The sequence below is a fragment of the Diceros bicornis genome, chromosome 3 (assembly GCF_020826845.1).
Source record: "Diceros bicornis minor isolate mBicDic1 chromosome 3, mDicBic1.mat.cur, whole genome shotgun sequence".
Classification (NCBI taxonomy): Eukaryota; Metazoa; Chordata; class Mammalia; order Perissodactyla; family Rhinocerotidae; genus Diceros; species Diceros bicornis.
Window position 1 is genome coordinate 14,298,429 of NC_080742.1, and position 23,615 is coordinate 14,322,043.

The window sequence follows — 23,615 nt, forward strand, 5'->3', positions numbered from 1 at the left end:
TGGAACTGACATTCTGATGGGAGGAGGCAACCATCAGACAAATGAATATGTCAGGGAGTAATAAATGCAATGAAGAAAATAAATCAGGAGTCAACAAGTGAGGGTTAGCATTTTATTGAAGGTAGCCAGGGGAAGGCCTCTGAGGGTGTAACCATTGAGCAGAGGCCTGAATTGTGTAAGAGAGTTAGCATGGCAGAAGGAACGGCCAACATAATAGTCATGAGGACTACGGTTGTGTCAGCACAAGAGCCTTAAGTAAATGTCAGTGCTAAATGATATTTTACTTCTTAAGTGGGAAAGGCTCTTCAAAGGGTGTGCATTTTCCTAGTTTTTCCTGAATGACAACTGAAGTCAAGGGAAGTGGGATTGAGTCACAAGAAAGTAACTAGGTTTTTGAGTTCACTCAAAATAAATTGGCTGATTTATTGATTAATTGATTGATAGATTGATCATCTTGGCCTGGCTCCCTATAAAAAAAGTGGAAAGTTACTTGTCTATTTTTTTTTAATTATACTAGAGATAATACTGTTTAAATATAACCAGGGTTAAAAGCTGATACCAATTTCAGTTGTAATTTTAAATTGAGTAAAGTAGTTCGTAGATCAGACCAAGTCTGCAATAAAATATTTGTTAGAATTATAGTGATGAATCTCTCTAACAGTGAAAGGAAGCAACCGTATAGAAATAAAAGAAGCTTTCCCATTCTTTTTATTCCTTTGTTTTTTTATTTATTTATTTATTTTGTGAGGAAGATCAACCCTGAGCTAACATCCATGCTAATCCTCCTCTTTTTGCTGAGGAAGACCGGCTCTGAGCTAACATCTATTGCCAATCCTCCTCCTTTTTTTTTTTTTTTCTTCCCAAAATCCCCAGTAGATAGTTGTACGTCATAGTTGCACGTCCTTCTAGTTGCTGTATGTAGGACATGGCCTCAGCATGGCCGGAGAAGCGGTGCCTCGGTGCGCGCCCGGGATCCAAACCCGGGCGTCCAGTAGCGGAGCGCACGCACTTAACCGCTAAGCCACAGGGCCGGCCCCTATTCTTTTATTTTTAAATAACAAGTACTAGATACTTTTTACACTTGTAATTATTGTTTCTTTGTGGTAAAATGATTATGTTGGAAACAGATTTACAAGCTATTATGGAATCCATTAATTAGAATACAGATATGGATTATATTGCTATCTTAAAGTTAATCCTGATTGCAATATTATATCAGGTTAACGCTTTTCACATAATTAAAATTGCCTGAATTGGGAAATGTTAGGATATGTGCTCTTTTTAGAATACAACTATTTTTTAAATCTCTTTTAAAAAATGTCTTCCTATAGATCTTTAAAGCATATGACAAAGAAATTCTTTAGAAGAAGGTTAACCTTTTTCGTTTATTCTGAGATCCCAGTTAAGAGGTTATCACATTGATCTGGGTGAGAGATGGTCTAAGGAGGTGGAGGTGAAGAGAAGGGAAAGCTTTAATAAATATGCAGGAGGAGGGTCCACAGGTGTGGGTGGCTGGCTATGTGAGCACAAAAAGGAGAGGAATGGGCAGGGAACCTGCAGAGAAAGTGATGCCCAAGTAAGCATGCTGTTTCTTCTTGGTGTTTTACTGTGATCTTCCCCTATGGTGATACCCGAGAGAGAGCTGAGATGATGACTAGCAGGGTATTGAAGCTGCAGGTGGTTTAGTCCTTTAGGTTTTTCTCTCTTTACCAAGACACAGGACCATTATGCCCTCAAGTCATGAGCCTGAGTAGAAGTAGCAGCACAGAAGGCAGTATGTTCTGACCATGTGAAAATGTAGCACTATTCAAAAAAAAGTGTGCTTTGTGCACCAGAAGCAGTAGGGTGAAGTAGTCAGAAGTGTGGGTTCTGCTCTGTCCAATTCTGAATCCCATTTGGCCTCTGAGTAAATTTCTTAACTTCTCTTTGCCTCAGTTTCCTTACTTATGAAGTGGGTATGTGCATAGTAGTGCCTATCTGTTCATAGCAACTATAATTGTTTTCTTGAGGTACTAGAACTTTTTTTTCTTTATGGGTGCTATTAAAACTCTAACTGATCAGATTTTCTGTTTTCTTTGGGTGCCAGGAACTGCAAAATCTCAACTCCACTCCAGCAATTGTGTAGACCTTATGCAATATATCTCCTTATACTGATTCATCTTGCTATCCTTCTCCCAGAGCACCTTCTTTTTCTTACCAAGTAGACTCTTCTCTTCCCCACTAACACATTTACCAATGATGCTACCAGGTAGATTACTCATTTGGGTCTCAGTTTTCATTTCCTTATTAAACTTATTGCATTTCCACTAAAGAATCGGGAAATAGCCCGAAATAAAAGAAGCAATAGGGAAAAAATGTGCTATAAATTCTTTGATAAGCAGTAATTCAATTTAATATTTATCCCATGAACAAATGCGATCAGAACTTGCTCATTTTTCTAGGATAAATGAATTTATGAAATGAAACAAAAAATATTGAATCATAGCTGAAATCTATTAAATAGTATGGGCCAAGAAATGTTTTCTAGGCACTTTTCATGCATTAACTCCCTAATCTTCACAATAGTTCTATGAAGAGATTGCTATTATTATTCACATTTTACAAATGTGGAAACTGGGCACAGAAAACGTAAGTGATTTGCCCAAGGTCGCACAGCTAAGAAATGTCAAGGCCCGGAGTATAACCCTGGCAGCCCACTCCACTGTCCACTCTCCTAACCTCTACGCATACTTCATCTCTGGAAGGTATCTTATATCAGAGGAAACTTCGCTCTAAAAAGTGAAGTAAAAAAATTATATCGAATTATCAGTAATGCTAACAGGCATTGAATTTATTATCATGTAGACTTTCCTCATATGAGAAAAATTAAATAAGATCTGTTTAAGACTATATGATACATTATAAGATTCACCTACCAGCAAAGGTTTTCTCATTAATCCGTAACATTACAATTTAGAGTAACATTTTTCTATAAGGTTACAATTTTGTTAGGTTTATTCCTAAACATAAAAGTGGGTTTCCTCCCTTAGAATAGCATGTTAATTTATTTAAATATTCAAAGAGAAACAAAATAAATCATCTTAAAGAGACACGATAATGTCTTATGATCAAGAAGATATTACATTTTAGAAACTTTTTTTTTAATGTAGTAGAAAATGATTCCTGATGGACAGGTCAGAACTTGTGCCCTGGGATGATATTCTCTGTGGCTTATAACTACTTTGTATGACTTCGCAAATTGCTTATTTTCAATTATGCTGGGACATTATAATAAGTAAAATAATTCATCTGGCTATCATTATTCCTCACATTACTTTATCTGGCTGATAAAACTATACTGTAATTACTTGTGTAATTTGTCTCTGATATTTTTATTCTGAAAGCAGACTGGATTATGTAACCATCTAAATCATCTTGGGGCATTTTCTAATTAATTTGGGGGAACTGTTGCCCTGTTGACTCTACAACAGTACCAAAGTTAATCTGTGGTAAGGATACACGTGGTCCAGATATCCCAAAGCATGGCTGTCAGATGTTTTTTCACCTTGACCCATTCAAACAAGTTGAAAGTCCTTTTAAGTCCCATCTACTGTTACAATTCCCCTTTGTGGTAAAAACATAACTCAGTAAAAACAAGAAATGGAGAATTTAAAATAAACAAATTCTAGCAAACTTATTCATGATCCACCCGGTTTGTTGAGCTTCTACTGTGTATCAAGCACTGCTCTGAGTACTACGGACACAAGTAGTGAACAAGACAGACACAGTTCCTATCTGATGGCGCTTGCATTTTCACAGGAGATGGACAATGAACAAGTAAACATGTCAATAAACAAGATAAATTTAGATACTGTGATAAGTACTATGAATAACATAAAACAGTGATAAGATAGAAGATGATTGGAGATTGGGGATAGATTTCCTTAGATTGGGTGCTCAGGGAAGGCTTCTTTGAGGAGATGATATTTGCAGAGATACCTGATGGAGAAGAGGGACCTGACCAGATGAAGGTCTGTGGGGGAAAGATATGAATGGAATGAGGAGAGAATGGGATGTGAGGAAATTGACATAATCAGTGTAGTTTCAGGCAGAGAGAAGCAGCACAGAAGCTCTGAAATGGGGTGTTCCGGGAAGAGAAAGAAAGTCCAGAGTGGCTGGAGCATAGTAAACGAGAGGAAGAGTGGTACAAGGGAGGTTTAAGATGCACGGACAGCAGATCATGGAGGATCTTGTATGTCATGGTGAGGAGCGCATCCTTTTGTTCCTAGTGTACTGAGAAGCTTCGAGAGGGTTTTAAGCAGGAAATGGCATGATTATTAAAACATTTTATAAGACTCCGCTGTTTTTAAAAGACCTCTCTAACTGCTGTGTGGAGAATGGATTACTGGAGGATAAAAAAGGGAGCAAGAAAACCAGGAAGACATGGTCATGACTTGACTGAGGTGATAGCAGTAGAGAGAGAGAGATAAGCTGTAGAGAGAGAGAGATAAGCTGAACAATATTTTGGAGGCAAAACTCCCAGCACAGGCTGATGAGTTGGAAGTGGGAGGTGAGCCAAAGGGAGGAATCAAAGATGATTCCTAGGTTCTTTTGTTTATTTGTTTGTTTGAGTGTCTGGAGTGGTGTCATTTGAAATGAAAAGAGTGGTGGATTCTTGGGGGGTGGAAAACCAATACTTCTAATTTCGACTTAGTAGGTATGAGATGTCCATTAGAGATGGTAAGTATGAAGTGTCTACAAGTGTGAATCTCGTGGGAGATATAATCCTGGGTGTTATCTGTTATAGATGTTATTTAAAGCCTTGAAAGTGAGTAAGATCACCAAAGGAGGCAATGTACATAAGAGAGGAGAAAGGCACTAAAACAATTTTCAAGTCAAGAAGGAAGACGGCAACAAAGGAGACTGAGAAGCAGCAGCCATGAAGCAGGAGAAAAATCAAGAAGGTGGTAGAAGCCAAGAGAAGAAAGTATCCAAGAAAAAGGGAGGGATCAACTGTGACAAATCCTGCTGAGAAGTCCAGTAACGTGAATTTGCGAAAGTGGTCCATTGACTTTGCAACATGGACTCTCCAGTGACCTAACCAAGGCAGTTTCAGGGTAGTGCTTGAGAGTAGAAGACTGTGGGGGGGGGGGGGGGTGTGGAGTAGGATGTGAAGAAGTGGAGGAAATCACTGGAGGAAAACACCGTTTTGAGAAGTTTTGCTGTAAAGGGGAACAAAAATAGGATGAGAAGGAGCAGAAGGTAGGAGTGTGACGTCAAGAAAGTTGTTTGTTTTTTAAGAAAGGAGATGCTTTGTATGTTTCTATGATGTTATATGATGATAGGAATGATCCAGGAAACTCACTGGGAGAAACTGATGATGCAGGAGAAAAAAAGGGGAAATCTTAAGGAGCAAGACGAGATGGGATCTAAACCGTGTGAGGAGGTTCGCCATTGATTAGAACAGAAACACTCCATCCACTGTAACAGGAGGAAGACAGAAAACAGTAGTGTAGATGGACAGAGATTATTGAAACGTGTAGATTTGTGGGTGAAAAGATGAGGGCATTATTGTCCGTGTTTCTATTTTTCTTAACTATACGTGTTGCATTGTTAACCTAATAAGAATGAACTTAGATGTCTGATTTTATGTTACAATTCTGAAAAATTTTGAAAATAACCCAGTATTTTTATTCTTAACTTGATAATACAAAGCAAGTTATTAAAATAGCACAAATTCATAGGCACAAATTCAATCGCACAAGTTCAGGACATCATCACTGAAGTGTTTTGTTGCAAGATAGTTTCAGGGCATTATGTAGATATCTGCTTGAGCAGAGCAGTAGAGGTGGTTTGTATTTATATTGCAATGCATATATGTCTTAAGCCATAGGACAAAATGTAAGACAAAAATAGGCCAGAAATGTTGTTGATAAAAAATCCATCATTATATACTATGAGGTTGACTAAATAACCAATAATAATGTAAGTAACTGTAGGTTTATCTTTATCGTTTATCAATTTATTTGTCAATTTAAAATCAAGAATTGACAACCAAGACAAACTGGAAACAACACTGATGGGGTGCTTTTAACACAAAATATCATATCCTCCCCCAAACTGTGGGTGTTTCAGGAATCTTTGTGTGTGTAGCTCTACATGAGAGCCAGATTTCTTAGACTGTTGGATTGGGGTCCTCAGTAAATCCTAGAATTTCACTAATTTTATTTACGAATACCAAACTTTAGGAACCCTTAATCACTGTGTAGGTTACTTGTACCCTTGCTGTGGGTACAAATGAAAATATATGAGCTTTCCTCATTTGCCTATAAGAACCAAAGAAAGTGTTTGCATTTTTAGACCGGTTTAAGTCCATCAGTGGCTCTCAGATGATACTTGTATAACCATGATTCTGAATTATCTTCCCTCCTTCAGCAATTCTTTAAATCCCTGCAAAATTGCTACTTTAGAGTGAAGGATTACACTGGAAGTGATCTGAAGGAGAGAAAATGGATCTGCAAAAACAGGATATTTTGCATTTGACATTTGGGTTTGTCTTTCCTTCCCAGTTTTAAATTCCAGCTTTGGCAATTAAAGATCTTCAATTTAAGAGGGGAAGGAAAGAGGTACCTGTTGCAGGTGGCACCTGGTTATTGTTGTCTCCTCACTGCAGGAGAGCTGCTTTGAGGTCTGTGATAGCTCTGCCCCACGGCATCTGGAGCAGGGAGTTGGGAGAGTGGGGGGGCATTAGGCACCTGGGCACATGGACATTGATTAACTATTCCCTTCCCTCATCCCACACAGAGTGAAGTAACCATTGTCAGTCTGGGCGAGGACAAATCTTACTCTGCTGACCTAAGTCTCTGTGACGGTGGGGTTGCAATTTGGAAGGGTTTATGTGAAGAAAAATTTCACCCAATATATGTGGAACAGCTACACTCGGAGTGGGAGTGGGGAATCATTTATTCACTAGACTGGCACCATTTGCAATGGTAGTTTGGTGGGAGTGGCCTCAGAGTTAGGCAGGTATCCCAAGCTGACTGGTTGTCTTGTGGGGGCAAGGAGGTGCTTCTTCCAGCTGGGGACCTCCCACTTCAGTTCCCTTGGCATGTGCAGTGCCTCTCCTTTGATGCCACTCTTAGCCCATACCCTAATCCTGGTCTTCCAGTCATACATCCTTATGTTGGAGGCCCTTTGCCTTTTTGACCATCTTTCATGTAGGAACCCTTAAAGATAACCCTAGGCTGGTTCTGTTTTCCAGGTCCACCTGTGGTTTTTAGGAACTGTGCACCTTTGTCCCACTGGGGGCAGAAGTGCAGCTTTATCCTGAAGGGACTGAGGAATTGTTGATGGATTATAAACAGGGAGGAACATGATTCAGTTCACTTGTAGGAAGAGCACTGGGGACAGTGTGGCTGGACGAGGATGTGTGAGGCTGGAGACAGGGAGACTGACTAATCACTATTGCAGAGTCCTGGCAAGAGCTCATGAGGGTCCATTGACAATGGTGTCGAGGAGACCGATTCAAAAAATATTAATATTTTAGCTATGAAAGAATTTAATGACCAAATTGCTGAGGACAAGTGAGTCACCTGCCTTTTTGTTTTATGGGTGCATATAAACTTAGTCTCCTGACGCTGAGATGATAGCATAGGAAAATAGGACAGAAGTCATATTTGTCATCAAGGTCATATTTGGGCACATTTTTTATTTTGATATTTATCAGCTTTCCTTCTCTCTTCTCAATTTTTAGACAATTTGCAAGGAATTGCATTCTGTAAGGAACATCTTTGGTTATCATTTGTTCTGTCCTTTCCTTTTTCAGGGATTCACCTTATACATTTGCTTTTAAATACTTATGGTATAGACAACATAAAGGAAGTACATAAATACCATTTAAATTCTTTAGGCTAATTTGAACTTTCTTTAGAAATAAATAGATTGTCTGCCAGACCTCATTCTTATTTGTGTTGAAGTTTGTCCCACGTATCCTGGCCGTTTCCATTTCCAGCCCCACAGTTTGATACTTGTTTTAAGCAGCTGCTTATGAAGGGTAGAATTTAGCAATGATCAGAATGGCATAAGGTGGGTTTCTGTTTGAACTCAGAGTTGCTGGGTAGCTTTCCTTTGAATACCCTTTCTTTCACGCTTTTTCTCCTTCGTTTTGGCTGTGAGAATAAATCTAGAAAAACTGCTGTTTGGCCTTTTAGCACGTTGCCAGTTTTGGCGATTGCAAACTAACTGGTGTTGTACTAAACACCACTGAAATAAGATAAATGAGTCTGATTAAAGCTTGGAACTCCTAAGTACTACAAATGTAAAAACCATCAACAGATGCCGTTTGCTGAAACCGAGGCTCCTCTGGCAGATGGGTGGAAGTTAAACATAAATTGCACTATTTCTTTTTCTTTTGGTTCATTTGTTTTTAATATAGTATAAAAAATCCTGCTATTCAGTTACAATGAACTTCTGGCATATGTTTCATGGCTGTTTAGGGTATTCTGAGAAGATCTTTGAAATTACAGTTTTACTATGTTTTATTATATGAATTCATTGAACATGTAGAAACAAATTCTTATCAGAGTTTTAAAACTTTCTTTGCTGTTCATATTTCCAGTGTTGAAAATAATAGTGAGAAATAATCATCAAATAGTCACAATGGGACATAATGTCTCTCTTTTAAATTTTTCACTTTGGGCTATAGTTGGATAATATCAATCATATCTCTAATATTTCTCATTCGTTTAGTTCTTGAATTTTCTTTACAGTATTTTAGTTTCTCACATACTGTCTCATCATTTAAATAACACATACACACAAGAAGAATGGTGCTTTTATTCCTCATTCAATTTAATGACTTATATACCATTTAATGCAATCACTATTAGTTGATATTAACTGGTAAGAACCATGATGGTATTATTAATCATTCTATAATATTTAGATATTTCTTGGCATAGAACTAAGTGCTTATTTTATAATTTAATTTAGAAGTTTGTGTATCTCTAAAGAAATCTGTGATTTACCTTTTTTGCCTTTTTTCCAATTCCTAAAATTATCAAATAATATTTATTAGAACAGATCACAAGAAATTTCAGCATAGTTAGAAGAATAGGGAAACAATCAGATAAATATCTAAATGGTTCGAAAATCATCTAAAATATTTATTAGGAAGGATAATATGTAATTACACTGTTTTTTAACTTTGAAATTTGTTGTTATTGCTATTTACAGGTTCAGGTTCATGTCGCTTTAGTTATTCAGACCCCAGCATCACCGTGTCATATGCCAAGAATAATAGTGCGGACTGGACTCTGCTTGAGAAAATTAGGTTTGTTATAATTTACAATATTTTCATAAATTCTGACGTAGATAGATTTCTACTTCCCTATTTGCCTTCATTCTACCACTAACTTTATTCTTTGTGGTTAAAAGTACTCTGGTTGTTAATTATGTTGAATACATGGATGGACATATTATTATCTGCCCTACTTGAAGAAGTGTTAAAAGGGGCATTTACCATTCAGAACTTCCCACTGTCAGTAGTACCTATAAAAAACTATTTATTTTTGGTAAAAGCGTATGTAGGATTAATAACCTTGATGATGTCATCCTCCACAAAATAATATTACCCACCTCCTAGGCGGCCTGACTGTGGCCTGGTTTATAGGCCTAGAAATATATCAGATTACCACCTAAATTCCTTCCAGGCTGTGATAAGAATGAGTTAATAGCCACTGGGCCTTTTGCATCTAATCTCTAGTTCCATTATTTCCCTTCTAACTTCCCTAAAGCCAGTTCTAAAATTCCATTATCATAATTGTGATGCGACTTATAATCATTTATTACATCTTCTTTATTTCAAAACAATCCCTCAATAAAAAAATGAGGTAGGATGCTTGAAGAAGAAGCTCATTCAAGTTGAAAAGATTTGGTTGCATTAGCAAAATTCAAATTATGTTTACTACTTCTGCATAATTTAAATCATAAAACAAAATTCAAAATGGATGCTTGATTTCAGGTATGGTAAGATGTTTAAAGGAATAAAATACCTTGAACTTTATATATATATAAAGTATATATATAATGAATATATGAACTTTATATACATATAAAGTAGTTATTCTGATTGGTTTAGTACTTAAATTAGTATAACTCAAGTAGAGTATTTTCCATTAGTTTTGTACAATTTTCTTTTTTCACATGCTATTTTCTTTACCATATTTTCATATTGAAAGAATTGTGATTTATTTAGAGGAGAAGAATAAATATTAGGTTTTTAGCCTTTAATACTAAACCAATCTGTCCAAAGTTTCTAGTAGTATTCAAAAAAAAAAAAAATTGTCAGAAGTCTAAGCTCAGGTCTAACCAAAAACTGAGAAAAGTGATTCTAACTCATGGATTTTCATAGACTATCTCCCTCTGTCTACTATCTACAGGATAACATATAATTTATAGGTAACTGGTACAAGCCAAGCTCTGACATGCTGTGCCAATTTTATAACGAGCATTTTACTATTCTTTCTAATTTCTAGTAGTTATTTTGAAAGTACATTCATATTAAATACTTCTTTATGTAAATGGCTTTAAGCAAGGCAGCATACATGTTGGAAATTTTACCCATACTTCCGTTTTTTCTCTATCTGGTAGTTATGTATCTTAGTTTAGCTAAATTAGAATAGATATTTCTTGCTGGAAAACAGCTACATGCTTTTGATATGACAAATAGTGAGTGTACACATTCAATTACAACATATAAAGATCACATTCAGCTGATTCCATTTGGTTTTAATGAAACTTTCAATTTTAGGCCATGCACCAAACTATCATACTCATTAATGCAAATTTTCCTATTAGTGATCGGAGTGAACATATTTTCAATCACTTCCTAAAACTAAAATGTATTGTTTTCATTGGTTTAAATTCTTTTTGAAGCTAAAAACATAGTCATCATGAAATATTTTAAAAGAAAGGAGAATTGATTACTGCCAAAGGTAAGGTACACCATCTATAACCTACACTGACAATTCTATGGATATATATGTGCTTCATTGGTGAGTGAAAAATATGTCTTTTCTGTAGTCCTTTCAAAACTGATTTATAGTAAGCCCAGGGTACTACTAGTTTGCATTTTAGTACCACTTTTAATCTTGGCTAAAGCTATCATTTTTACTATAGCAGGTTTCTACTTTAGTAGAATAAAATGTTTAATAAAAATATTATATAGTAGAATGGCCTAGATTCTAACAGATGTAATATAAAAATCATGTTAAATTATATCAAGTTTTTAAAGATTGGTCTGCATGAAATTGTAAAGAATTATAGAGCATTTAATTCTCATGGCAAATCTCACATTTCATGTAGACAAAACAAAAATGTACATGGTTACTAGAAATAAAATAACTATTATGTAAAGGCTGATTATGAAACATATAGCATACAATGGCCTTTAATAGATGCAGAATTTCAAAATTAAGATGATTATTTTATAGTTTTCCTCCTTTTTTACTCAGTATCAAATAAAATAAACTGTTTTAGATTGTCTACCACATGCAACAAACTGTGCTGGATACACTTAGATTTTCTACAGGCGCCGTGGGAGTGTGTGCCATTTTCTCCTCAATTATTCTTTTACTGGCTTACTTGAATTCTTAGTGCCTGCCCTGTGTTAAAAGTAAAGCTCTTGATTTAATATTTAAGCTACCATTGCCCATTATGAGTATCTTAATAATAAGCATATACTAAAAGCTTTAAAGGCTATGGGATTGTGAGTATTTAATCTGTAATGTACATAATATTTTTAAGATAATGAAACTACGATCTTAAGAAACAAAATTGATCTATAGGAAAGAAAAGAGGACATTGTTGAACTTTATTGTGGCACCAATTCCCATCTCACCATATGTTCCAGAGCCCCTTCCAATGTCAGCACAATCATCCATATCCTCTACCTTCCTGAAGACGCCAAAGGGGAGAATGTCCAGTTTCAGTGGAAGCAGGAAAATCTCCATGTAGGCGAAGTGTATGAAGCCTGCTGGGCCTTAGATAACATCCTGATCATCAACTCAGCTCACAGACAAGTCATTTTAGAAGATAGTCTGGATCCAGTAGACACGGGCAACTGGCTTTTCTTCCCAGGAGCTACAGTTAAGGTGTGATCTCTCTTTTATTCCTTCTCCTCCCTTCTAAAACCTAAAGCTCGATAAACCAAATTGTACAAAGATAACTATTCTTACCAAATCCACCAGTAAAAGAATAGGTAATATTCTTATTTATGTTACCTTCACTTTTAAGGATGGAAAATCATTGGTACAAAAACATTCGTTTACTCATCTGTTTAACAAGTATTTTTTTTTTTTGATTTTTATTGATATTTTAATGGTTTCTAACATTGTGAAATTTTGGGTTGTACATTTTTGTTTGTCCATCACCCCATATATGACTCCCTTCACCCCTTGTGCCCACCCCCCACCCCCACTTCCCGGGTAACCACAGTCCAGTTTTCTCTGTCCATGTGTTGGTTTATATTCCACATATGAGTGAGATCATACAGTGTTTGTCTTTCTCTTTCTGGCTTATTTCACTTAACATAATACGCTCCAGGCCCATCCATGTTGTTGCAAATGGGACGATTTTGTCTTTTTTTATGGCTGAGTAGTATTCCATTGTATATATATACCACATTTTCTTAATCCAGTCGTCAGTCGAGGGACACTTAGGTTGCTTCCACTTCTTGGCTATGGTGAATAATGCTGCAATGAACATAGGGGTGCATAAGCCTCTTTGGATTGTTGATTTCAGGTGCGTTGGATAGATTCCCAGTAGTGGGATGGCTGGATCATAGGGCATCTCTATTTTTAATTCTTTGAGGAATCTCCATACCGTTTTCCATAGAGGCTGCACCAATTTGCATTCCCACCAGCTGTGTATGAGGGTTCCTTTTTCTCCACATCCTCTCCAACATTTGTTGTTTTTTGTCTTGGTGATTATAGCCATTCTAACGGGCGTGAGGTGGTATCTTAGTGTTGTTTTGATTTGCATTTCCCTGATGATTAGTGATGTTGAGCATCTTTTCATGTGCCTATTGGCCATCTGTATATCTTCCTTGGAGAAGTGTCTGTTCATTTCCTCTGCCCATTTTTTGATCGGGTTGTTTGTTTTTTTGTTGTTCAATTGTGTGAGTTCTTTATATATTATGGAGATCAACCCCTTGTCAGATGTATGTTTTGCAAATATTCTCTCCCAGCTGGTTGGTTGTTTGTTCATCTTGATTCTGATTTCATTTGTCTTATAAAAGCTCTTTAGTCTGATAAAGTCCCACTTGTTTATTTTTTCTTTAGTTTCCCTAGTCTGGGTAGGCATGTCATCCGAAAAGATTCCTTTAAACCCAATGTCAAATAGTGTGTTGCCTATATTTTCTTCTATGAGTTTTATAGTTTCAGGTCTCACCTTCAGGTCTTTGATCCATTTTGAGTTAATTTTTGTGAATGGCGATAGCACATGGTCCACTTTCATTCTTTTGCATGTGGCTGTCCAGTTTTCCCAACACCATTTATTGAAGAGACTTTCCTTTCTCCATTGCATGTCCTTAGCACCTTTGTCGAAAATTAGCTGTCCGTATATGAGTGGTTTTATTTCTGGGCTTTCAATTCTGTTCCATTGATCTGTGTGTCTGTTTTTGTACCAGTACCATGCTGTTTTGATTACTATTGCTTTGTAGTATGTTTTGAAGTCAGGAATTGTGATGCCTCCTGCTTTTGTTTAACAAGTATTTTTGAGGACCCACTGTACCATGTACTAGGCCGAACCTAGAGAATATAACCACAAAAAGGCAGATATGTTTCTCCTTTCACATGGCTGTCAGTTTAGTGGGGGTATTTAGACATGTCAACATGAAAATACAACAGAGCATAACTGTTATGATTTGCTGGGAAAGTTTAGAGTGCTGAGGAAGAACAACATATGGTACCGGATCCAGACTTGAGGGATTAGGAAGGCTATTCAGGAGAATAGAGAATCCAAGCAGAGACTGAAGGAAAATTTGGAGTTGGTTGGGTGGGAGGACTAGTGTTTCTAGGATCAGAAATCATGTACATAAAGGCTAGATGGTAAGAGCACAAAGCAAAGGTCTTGGACAATGTTCAAAATAGTTGTCTAACAGATTGTGATTTGAGACTTGTGATGGTTAAGTCTGGAGACATGGCCAGCGACAAAACCTTGAAGGTCTTAGAAGCTGCTGTGGAATTTGAACTTTATCGTGAAGGTGATGGGAGTCACTGATGGGCTCCAAATAAGAGTCGGACAGTCAGATTTGATTTTTGAAATATCCTTTTAAGGATGGAGGATGAAACAGAAGGGAGCAAGTACATGCAGGGAGACCAAATAGGAGGTTGATAACAGTCCAGTGGGAGATTGTGTTGGCCAGATCGTGTTCCCTCATCCAGGGAGAGGATGGGAAAAAGTGAACGATTTCAGAGATTTTTAGGAGAGGGAATGGAGAAGGTTGGGGACTGATTGAGATGATGACGGAATAGCAGGTGTCAAGGACAAGGTTTGGGCAGCTGGGTGGACGGCGGTGCCATTCATTGAAACAGGAAACATAGGAGGCGGAGCAGGTTCACAGGAGTTGATGAATTCATTTTGGACATGTTGATCTTTTTTTTTTTAATTGAGATATATTTGACATTTGACATTATATTAGTTTCAGGTGTACAACATAATGATTTGTTATTTGAATATATTGTGAAATGATCACCACAATAAGTCTAGTTAACATCATCACCATACATAGTTAAAAAATTTTTTTTCTTGTGATGAGAACTTTTAAGATCGACTCTCTTAGCAACTTTCAGATATGCAGTACAGTATTATTAACTGTAGTCACCATGCTGTACCTTATGGACCTGTTGATCTTAATAATCCTGGAGGCAGGCAAGAAGAAATATTTGACGGGAGGTTAGATGTATAGATCAGGAACTCAGAGGAAGTTTGGCAATTATCAGCATTTTGAATGGGAATTGAGATCACGGACTTGCCTGCCCAGAGAGTATGTGGAAAAGAACCTTTGTAAGGATATCTATCCTATGTCATATCCCACTACCACTTGATTAAAAGAAGGATTTCTGTTGTCATCCTTCACCATTGGCAAGAAGATGCGTAAACCCAGGAAATATGGAAGACTCAGGGCCTGGGATTCACATCCTTTTCCCATGATGATCGTTTATCACTTGGTCTCAGTACCCTTTGTTCTATAAATGCACTTTTTATACTTTGTTATACAAGCCATTATAGTAATCTAATTAGCTATTCGGTTTCTTAATGCATAGTAACCATGATAAAAATGCATGAAGTGTGGTTTTGCTTCAGTAGTAATGCTTAATTAAATTACAACTTTGTGTAGAGTATAGTTTTTCTTTGTGGCCCCTCATCCTACTCATAAGCTTACCAATCACACATTTGAGACTTGCCTAGTGACCTTGCCTACTAAGAAAAAAATCATTGTAGTCATGATTTAGATCATGGTTTTTGACTTGGCCATCACATGGAAATTTTTCTCTGAGGTTTCTTTTTAAAACTTCTTTTTAAAACTTTGCAATAATAAAATCTAAGAATTGTCATTTTAACTCATTTACATGACCACGTTTTTGCTTTCTGGCTCAAACATCTGAGCATGAAAAAATAGTTTTTGCTAAATGATTTGGAGTTCTAGAAATAAAAATTGTTTATTTAAACTGTATGCAATTTCTTCATTAAATATTGCTCCTTTACTTGGTGACCTCTAATGTGAAAACCGAATACAACCAATTAGAAAGCATTGATCTCAATGTTCCTGTTGGTTACAGGACATATTTTAAACATTGTTTATTTTGGACTTTTGGTTTTGAGGGTTATGTTTGTTTGCTCAACCTACGTAATATCTTTTCTATGTTCAGTAGAAGTTTCCAAGATATTTACAGTTAACTGAATCAAAGAGTGAGTCTAATAGCAATTGAGAAAGTATGCTTAATTACAAAATAGAGCTTATACAAGGAAAAAATGTCCAGGCACAGGTAGGATACTCTTTGTCTAAGTAATAAGAGCTACTTTTTATTGAGCACTTATTATTCCAGGCACTTACTATTCCAGGCACATGGATGCAGACACACGCACACAAAAGATTATATACGTCATCTCATATAGTTTGATCCTTATAAACCTATAAAGAAGGTGTCATATTAGCCTCATTTTACAGATGTGGAAAGTGGACATAGAAGTGTTGAATAACTTGTCCAAATATAGCTCTCACCAGTGGCAGAGCCAGGATTCAAATACAGAAATCTGACTTGATCTTGATCTCAGTTGCCATGTGACTTTGCTCTTTGAAGTAGTAAATATAAACATGTGCTTCTGTTTGTCCTGTGTTTCCTCCCAGCATCCATTTGTTAAGTTATCTGCCCATTTTCTTCCCCATCACTCTCTGACTATAGGTTAAAAGATGCTTGTTTTTCTCATCGTTCTTGATCTTGCTCCAGCTTTATTCCATTTGTACTGCATGTGTCTTCCTCTGGGTGACTGATTTTTATACATTAGAATTTAGTAAGTTCAGCCAAGCACTGGTCTCTTCCTTCCCTTCCACACTGTAACAGCTGATTTTGTTTTCACAGTCCTAATTACTGGTCCGTCTCAGGTATTGACTGCTGACCTAAAGTGAGCTTAAGGAGATAGGACTATTAAAATATTTCCCCTATGGAGGCAGGAGGCACTTGCAGTAACCTATATAGGAGGTGAAATGGAGTGAGAATGGTGGGCCGCTAAAGAGAGAGAAATCAACCGTCTAATGGTAGCAGACTGCCTCTGATGAGGATGTTAGGAGCCAAGGATCGTACAAAGGGGTGTCACTGACAAAAACTCCAGCAGCATTCCTTAACAGAAATTACATCATGCTCCTCTATACTCAAGACCTTTGATGGCTTCCTTTGTAGGCCTGGAGGATACAGGCCAAACTCCCTAGCATATAATTCAAAGCCCTTTCCAATCTAGCCCTGGCCTAACTTTTCGTCCTCATCTCCTATTCCACTATTCTCCAGCCTCACAAATAACAACACAGAATTTCACACTCCCACCCCTTTAGACATGCTTTTCCACCTTTCTTTTTTCTCTGCCTAGTAATTCCCTGGCATCCTTAAGGGCGCAGCTCAAATGTGACTGTCTGTGTGAAGTTTTGCATAGTTAATGTCTCCCTCCTCTCTGTGCTGGAGTAACCATTAGGTCGAACAAGTAGGACTTGGGGATGGGGACTGGCTATGGAAACAGGTCCATTCATTTTCCCCAGTGATCATTCAGATTCACTCTCACAGCTTCTCTGTCTCTGCCCAGTTTGCAGGAAAATCAAGGCAGGTCCCAAGACTGCTGATAGACCAAAAAAGTCATCCAATCACTTTAGTCTCCCAAAAAGTCTCAGTTCAATAACATATATGACCAGTTCACTGTAATAGTCCAAACTCCAAGCTTCATCCACAGCTTCTCCTCTCCCCCAGCTTAGGTCAGCTGCAGTGGGAATGGAGGCGGTGGTCAGCTCCTTCTCCTTCTCCACCACCTCCCAGGAGTTTCAGCCTCTGAACCTTCTAGGGCTGGGTCTGGAGGAAGGAGAAGAGACAAGAGGCCGATATTGTTGTGAGCTGGAATTATTGATCCCTCAGCCTGGCAAGCAATCAAAGCTGGCTCTCTCTTGAATCTGCCAATAGGTTCTATGGAAATCTCCCCACTCCTCGTGAAAGCTGGGGATCTCTCACCCGCAGTTCCCCAAGGCTTCTCTCAGGCAGGTCATGTCTGCTTCTACACTTAGCCACTGCACTTCTGGCAAAGGACTACCAACTCTTTCTGCTGAGGGCTCCTTGCCCCTCCAGGGAGCTCTTTGGGGCAGCATCTTAGACAAATTAGGCTGCCTGTTGTGTGCATGAGCTCGAACCTAGGCTATGGTAAACGTTCACCTTGGATCCATTGTTGGGAGGAGAGTAGTTACTTCTAAACACAGCCCTCTTGTTGCCCAACCACCTGCCAGGCAGCTCTGGGCACTAGTCCAATCCCATACCGCAGGCCCTCTGAGTTCTGTGCACCAGGCTTGAGGAGGGAGAAGGGACCCTCCTTCCCTGAGATGGGCATGGATGGGACTCACCGCTCACCAACAACGGTCTCTAAAGAAATCGTGTCTCTGCTGTCCAGCGTCCCACTCAATGTCAACTTCAAGTTTGAGTATCCTCAATGTGAGTGAGTATCCTCAATGTGAGTGAGTGATTAAGCTGTTCTATCACCTCTTTTGCTAGATCCTTATAGGTGGTCCATCCCCTCACTTTGGAACATGCCACCCATTTTCTTGGAGTTTCAACCAACACCCATTTTCTTGGAGTTTCAACCAACACCCATTTTCTTGGAGTTTCTCTCACCTCGAACTCCAGGTGAGAGATCCCCAGCTTTCATGAGGAGTGGGGAGATTTCCATAGAACCTACTGGCAGATTCACGAGAGAGCCAGCTTTGATTGCTTGCCAGGCTGAGGGATCAATAATTCTGGCTTACAACAATATCTGCCTCTTGCAAACCTAGTTCCATTGCAACATTCTGTTACACTGGACGTATACCTCTATGAGAGCATTTATGACATCGCCTTATAGTTTTTATGTTTCTGTCTCCCTGGTTAGAATGTTAGCTTCTTAAGCTCAGGGACTGTTTCTACCATTTTTCCATCCCCAGTGTTTGACGCATGATAGATTATTATTAGGGGTTAATTGAATGAATGAAAAGCAAGTAAGATTGTTATTAGGTGTTAATTGAATGAATGAAAAACCAGAAAAAATAACAAGAAGATCTAGTTTGTGGGGAAAGAAGCTGAAGTTTATATTCAGTGATGATTTGAAGGCAGCTGAAAATACTGTGAATGGGATTGATATAGCACAACTGTTAAGAAAATGGGCTTAACTGTCTGGGTTCAAATCTTGCCTTCACCAATTATTATTATTATTATTATTATTATTATTATTATTATTAATTAGCCATGTGCTCTTGGGCAAATTATTTAACCCACAGTTCCTCGGTGTTCTCACCTGCAACAGGGATAATCATGGTATTCACTTCATGTTGTGACAGTTAAATAAGAAAATACATGTAAAACCTTTAGAATAGTGCCTGGCATATAGAAAGGGCTTAATAAAATATGTGTCCTCTTCATTGAAAACTTTGAGAACAAATAAGCTTCATAAGGAAGCGAATAGAGAGGAAAATGAGCAGAAGGCAAAAGATTGAGCTGACACTGCCAATTATGGGGAAGGGGAAAAGAATAAGATAGAAAAAATATAGACTTCACAATGTATGTCATCCTTAAATGTCATTAAAGTAATATCAAAATCAAATGCATTAAATTGATTAGATTGGACACAAGTACTGCCCATACGAGTAAACTTTGGCAGTCAAAATGAGAAACAATTTTCCATTGGAATTAAATTTAAATGCCATTCGTGTAATTGGAATATTAATAGTAGTTTTCATTATTAACAACAAATGGTTTTTTAAGTGCTACTTTCATAAAACAAGGGAATAGAAAGTAGTGAGTATGTAAACTGTCCAGCTGATTATCTTGAAAATGATGTTGGAGGATGGCAAGCCAAATAGGAAATATAAAATGAGTCACTGGCATTCACAGTACGTATTTCTCCTTGTCTTCTTTAGCTTTTTTTCAGTTTCTTTGGGAATATTTAATCCATTTCGTCTGAGCCTGCCCTTGTTTATCTCAAGTAGGGAAGACCGATATAAGACCAAATAGAGTAATTAACAAGGAGTTTATGTGATCTGGAGAAATGCAATTATAGGTCACAGTTAAATCTGCCCTGGGCTGGTAGAGTCAACCATCTGTTGACTCTTTAGTAATTTATATGAAATAGATGTATAACAGCATTGGCTTTTAATGCAGAACCGGACCTTGTACTGGTGCTTTTTGATTTGGAATTAGTAAGCTGAAGAGGACTGTAAGACATTACAGAATTGATATGTTCTTCCTATATAGCCATCTGTGTTTCTCCTTCATTCTTCTTACAAGTTCATGGCCTTGCCTGACTCATCTTCCAGTGTTTTTCTGGAGAACTTGCCCACGTGGAAGAAAAGGTGTACCACATTCTTATGCTTCTAATTACCATCAGGATTTTTTATTTCTCACGAATCCCTAAGCAGCCCTTTATTCACGACCAGGTATGTGGGGTTCTAAATGCCAATAAATGTAGTGCTGCTGATAAAAAGCTCCCTAGAGCATCACCCTCATTAGCCATCTCCCAGGGTAAGCAGATCAAGGACTCAGCCAGGCAAGGAGCCTGCAACCCACTAGATATTGAATCACCTGTCTTAATTATTAGTTATATGATTTTGCCTCCTTTCACAGAATATTGCATCCTTTTTTTTTTACTTCTGTATGTGATTTCTAGACTAATCAAGAATTGTTTGTGTCAGTTGTTCCTATTCTGAAGATATGGAGTATACCTGTCAGGTCATCATTTGCAGTTGCTAGAGTTAGCTATTGCTTCCCCGGCTGCCATCCCACCGCAGCGCCTCTTTCTGTCAGGGGGCTGTGGGTGTTTGTGCCGCATTTAACAGTGGGAGGCACATTCTTCCTGCCTGAAGTGGGAGAATGATTGATCTCAGGACAAGTTCTGGTGCCCCAGCTCTGTGAGAGTCATCTTGGTTTTGCCATCAAAGTTAAAGGCACATGAACTGATGTTTTTGGCTCCTTCCGTTTAAGACATATAGTATCAAGAATCAGCATTTCGTCTTGGATAGAATTCTCATATCCAGGAATAATACTTGCAGTTGCATGGAGACTGTGTGGATGCTGGATAATAATAAATACAGTCGTCCCTAGGTATCCCCCCGTACCAACATCCACACATGCTCAAGTCCCTTATATAAAATGATGGAGTATTTGCGTATAACCTACCGTCATCCTCCTGTATACATTAAATCATCTCTAGATTACTTATAATGCCTAATACAATGTAAATATTATGTAAATAGTTGTTATACTGTATTATTTAGGGAATAATGACAAGGAAAAAAGTCTATACATGTTCAGTACAGACGCATCTATCGTAGGCCGTTTGATCAGATCAGTGGTTGGTTGAATCCACGGATGTGGAACCCAAGGATACAGAGGGCTGATTAAAATATTAATAAATAATAATAGTAACCATAGTTATGATAAGTAATAATAATTAGTAGTAGTAGTAATTATGGCATTTCATGAATGCTTTGTAGGTGCCGGCACTATGAGGAAGGCCCTATCATTCCAAGTTTTTTATCTGTAGGAGATGAACATTAGGTGTCTCTAAAGACCCTGGATGCTTAGTGTTCAATTTTCCTTAGTCACTCTTGAAACAACTGGACAAGTCCATCAGAGTCATCTCTTTCCAACTCCTCAACACACAACCTACAATCTGAGAATATCCTTAATTTCAAGTTCAGAGAAAAACACTAACTGTAAGATTTTAGAGCAGCTTGGAGCTGCTGCAGCTGCCTGCTTTCCATAACTCACCATCAAAGAGAAGAGCTGCAAAGTCAGTAAAGTACTCAGAGGCGAACCCAGGGACAAATGATTTGGAAAGAGCCGTGAGCAGGGTTTTGATTATTGGGTTTTGGTTTTCTGTTTTCTTCATCCTTTAATAGTACCCCATAGAGCAGAATTTCCACATGGATCGATATGCCATGGAGGTGAATATGGGTCAAGCAGCTGCTTCATTTTGTTTGTTTGTTTACTCCTATCTTTGGTGGCAGCCAAAACTTGTATTTTGAAAGCATGAATCATACATGACTCCTTGATATCTGTGTGAGTGTGTGAGATAGAGGGAGAGTGAGAGAGTGCTTTGCTTGCTCATGGTTAAATGTTTATATCTCCTCAGCGAGCCTGGTTACCCTCAGCTTGCAAAGGCGTAAATCACTGGCTTCTGTCAACTCTGGTATTGACCCACAGATTAAATGCAGATTTCTGTGAGATAGATGCTGTTCCATGTATTTTTTATTTTTAGGAAATTTTCCCACTCTGATTGCTGTCCCTGCACCTGCTAATCTTTTCTATTTATGACCCTGGTTCATTGTATGGATAGCAAAGAATTCCAGATTACTCCTTCTCCATGTTTATTTCAACTTGTGTTGAGAAGTAAATCAGCTGTAAATGTCACAGATTCTGTTATGAAGGTTTGCCCTTTAAAATAGGCTGTGATTTGATCACATGTATTTAAAAGAAATTCCCTTAAAAAGTAATTTATTAAATTTTGCAAATTTATTCCAAGGATTGGGCGTAACTAAGTATACAGAATTTAGAAGGGTCATATCTTAATCTTCTCCCCACAACCACTTCCGGTTAGATAGACTGCTTCCTCTTTACTTCATTTACTGTTGATAAATGTTCAATAATAATGTCAATTTTCCCAGTTTAACAAACACCAAAAAGCCCTAATGAAGACAACAGCCATTAGGTAAATCAACAACCTGTTAAGGGGAAGCATTAAGTCAAACCAGGAGACTCTATTAATTTTCTTATAGCTCTTGTATATTATGCATTTGCCAAATTCACGGTCCCAATGGACACTAGGCAAGTCTCCAGGCCTGAATAAGAATTGGAGCTTTCATTCTGGGATTCTGCTGTCAGCTGTCTAATACTATTGTCACAAATTGTTGAATTGTTAGTGGAGAATAAAGATCATGATGTCCAAATTATGAAAAAAATGTAAATTAATTTGAAAATTTAGAGTCTTAACACAAGTTAAGGATAATGGAAAAAAATCTAAGACAAATGGTGAAAGGGATGGTTACACTCGAAGCAGAATTTGTTTTTAAATGTGCTTTTTGGGAATATAATCCCCTAGCAGAGCAATACCTGCTTACTCTAATGCCCAACTTGTCTCCCAGAAATTAAGCACCCCAGAAAAAGATTTAAACAATCCCTTCAATGATATTCTTTTTTTAGAGTATAAGGACAAACAGAAGGAAATCAGATATGCTTTCCAGAAATGTGCTTTGCAAATCACTGTACTGGAAACTATCTGGTCTGTAACTTGAGGGATCTGAGTCCTGATTTTCTAATGAGGGTAAACCTGAGCTCAGTTAAACTTGCGGCTAGTCCGTGTTCCCATGTCTTTTTCTATTAAGAGTCAGAATGTTAACTATGACTTTCTGGCCAGGTTCCAGCTTGGTTAATTGCATGCTGTCTACCCAGATTCCCTTTGCTTGGGATGTTCTTTACTGTCGATTGCATTACTCTTATTGTCATGTTTCCCCCAAGAGGTGGGTACATGATATTGTAGAGTGAGCCAGAATATAATTTGTTAAGCAAATAAGAGTACTTTGGGGATGAAGGGTTGAACGTAAATGGTGTGCTTTTCACAATTTTCCCCCAACGTGGCCTATTTGTACAGTAATTAATGTGGAATAGCATTAGTGAAACATGGCATTGAGCCAAATCACCATGACAAGAGTGGCAATAACATGGAAACAAATAATTTTGATAAACTCTACTGAAAATTACCATTCAAACAAATCCCCAGAGCCTCCCTACCTAATGCACCATTTTTGTTTGTTTCTGAAGCTGGCACATTTAATCACTAATTAAGTTAACGCAATATTC

At 37.8% G+C, this 23,615-nt stretch overlaps 1 protein-coding gene across 2 annotated transcripts in view; it reads left to right on the forward strand.

Moving 5' to 3' along the window:
* RELN (reelin) overlaps positions 1 to 23,615 on the forward strand; it is a 485,778-nt gene that overhangs the window by 265,078 nt on the left and 197,085 nt on the right. For both annotated transcript variants that reach the window (XM_058523829.1, XM_058523821.1), the window contains exons 9-10: positions 9,214 to 9,310; positions 11,891 to 12,131. In XM_058523829.1, coding sequence (XP_058379812.1) covers positions 9,214 to 9,310; positions 11,891 to 12,131 — 338 coding nt within the window. The remainder of the gene's footprint in view (positions 1 to 9,213; positions 9,311 to 11,890; positions 12,132 to 23,615) is intronic.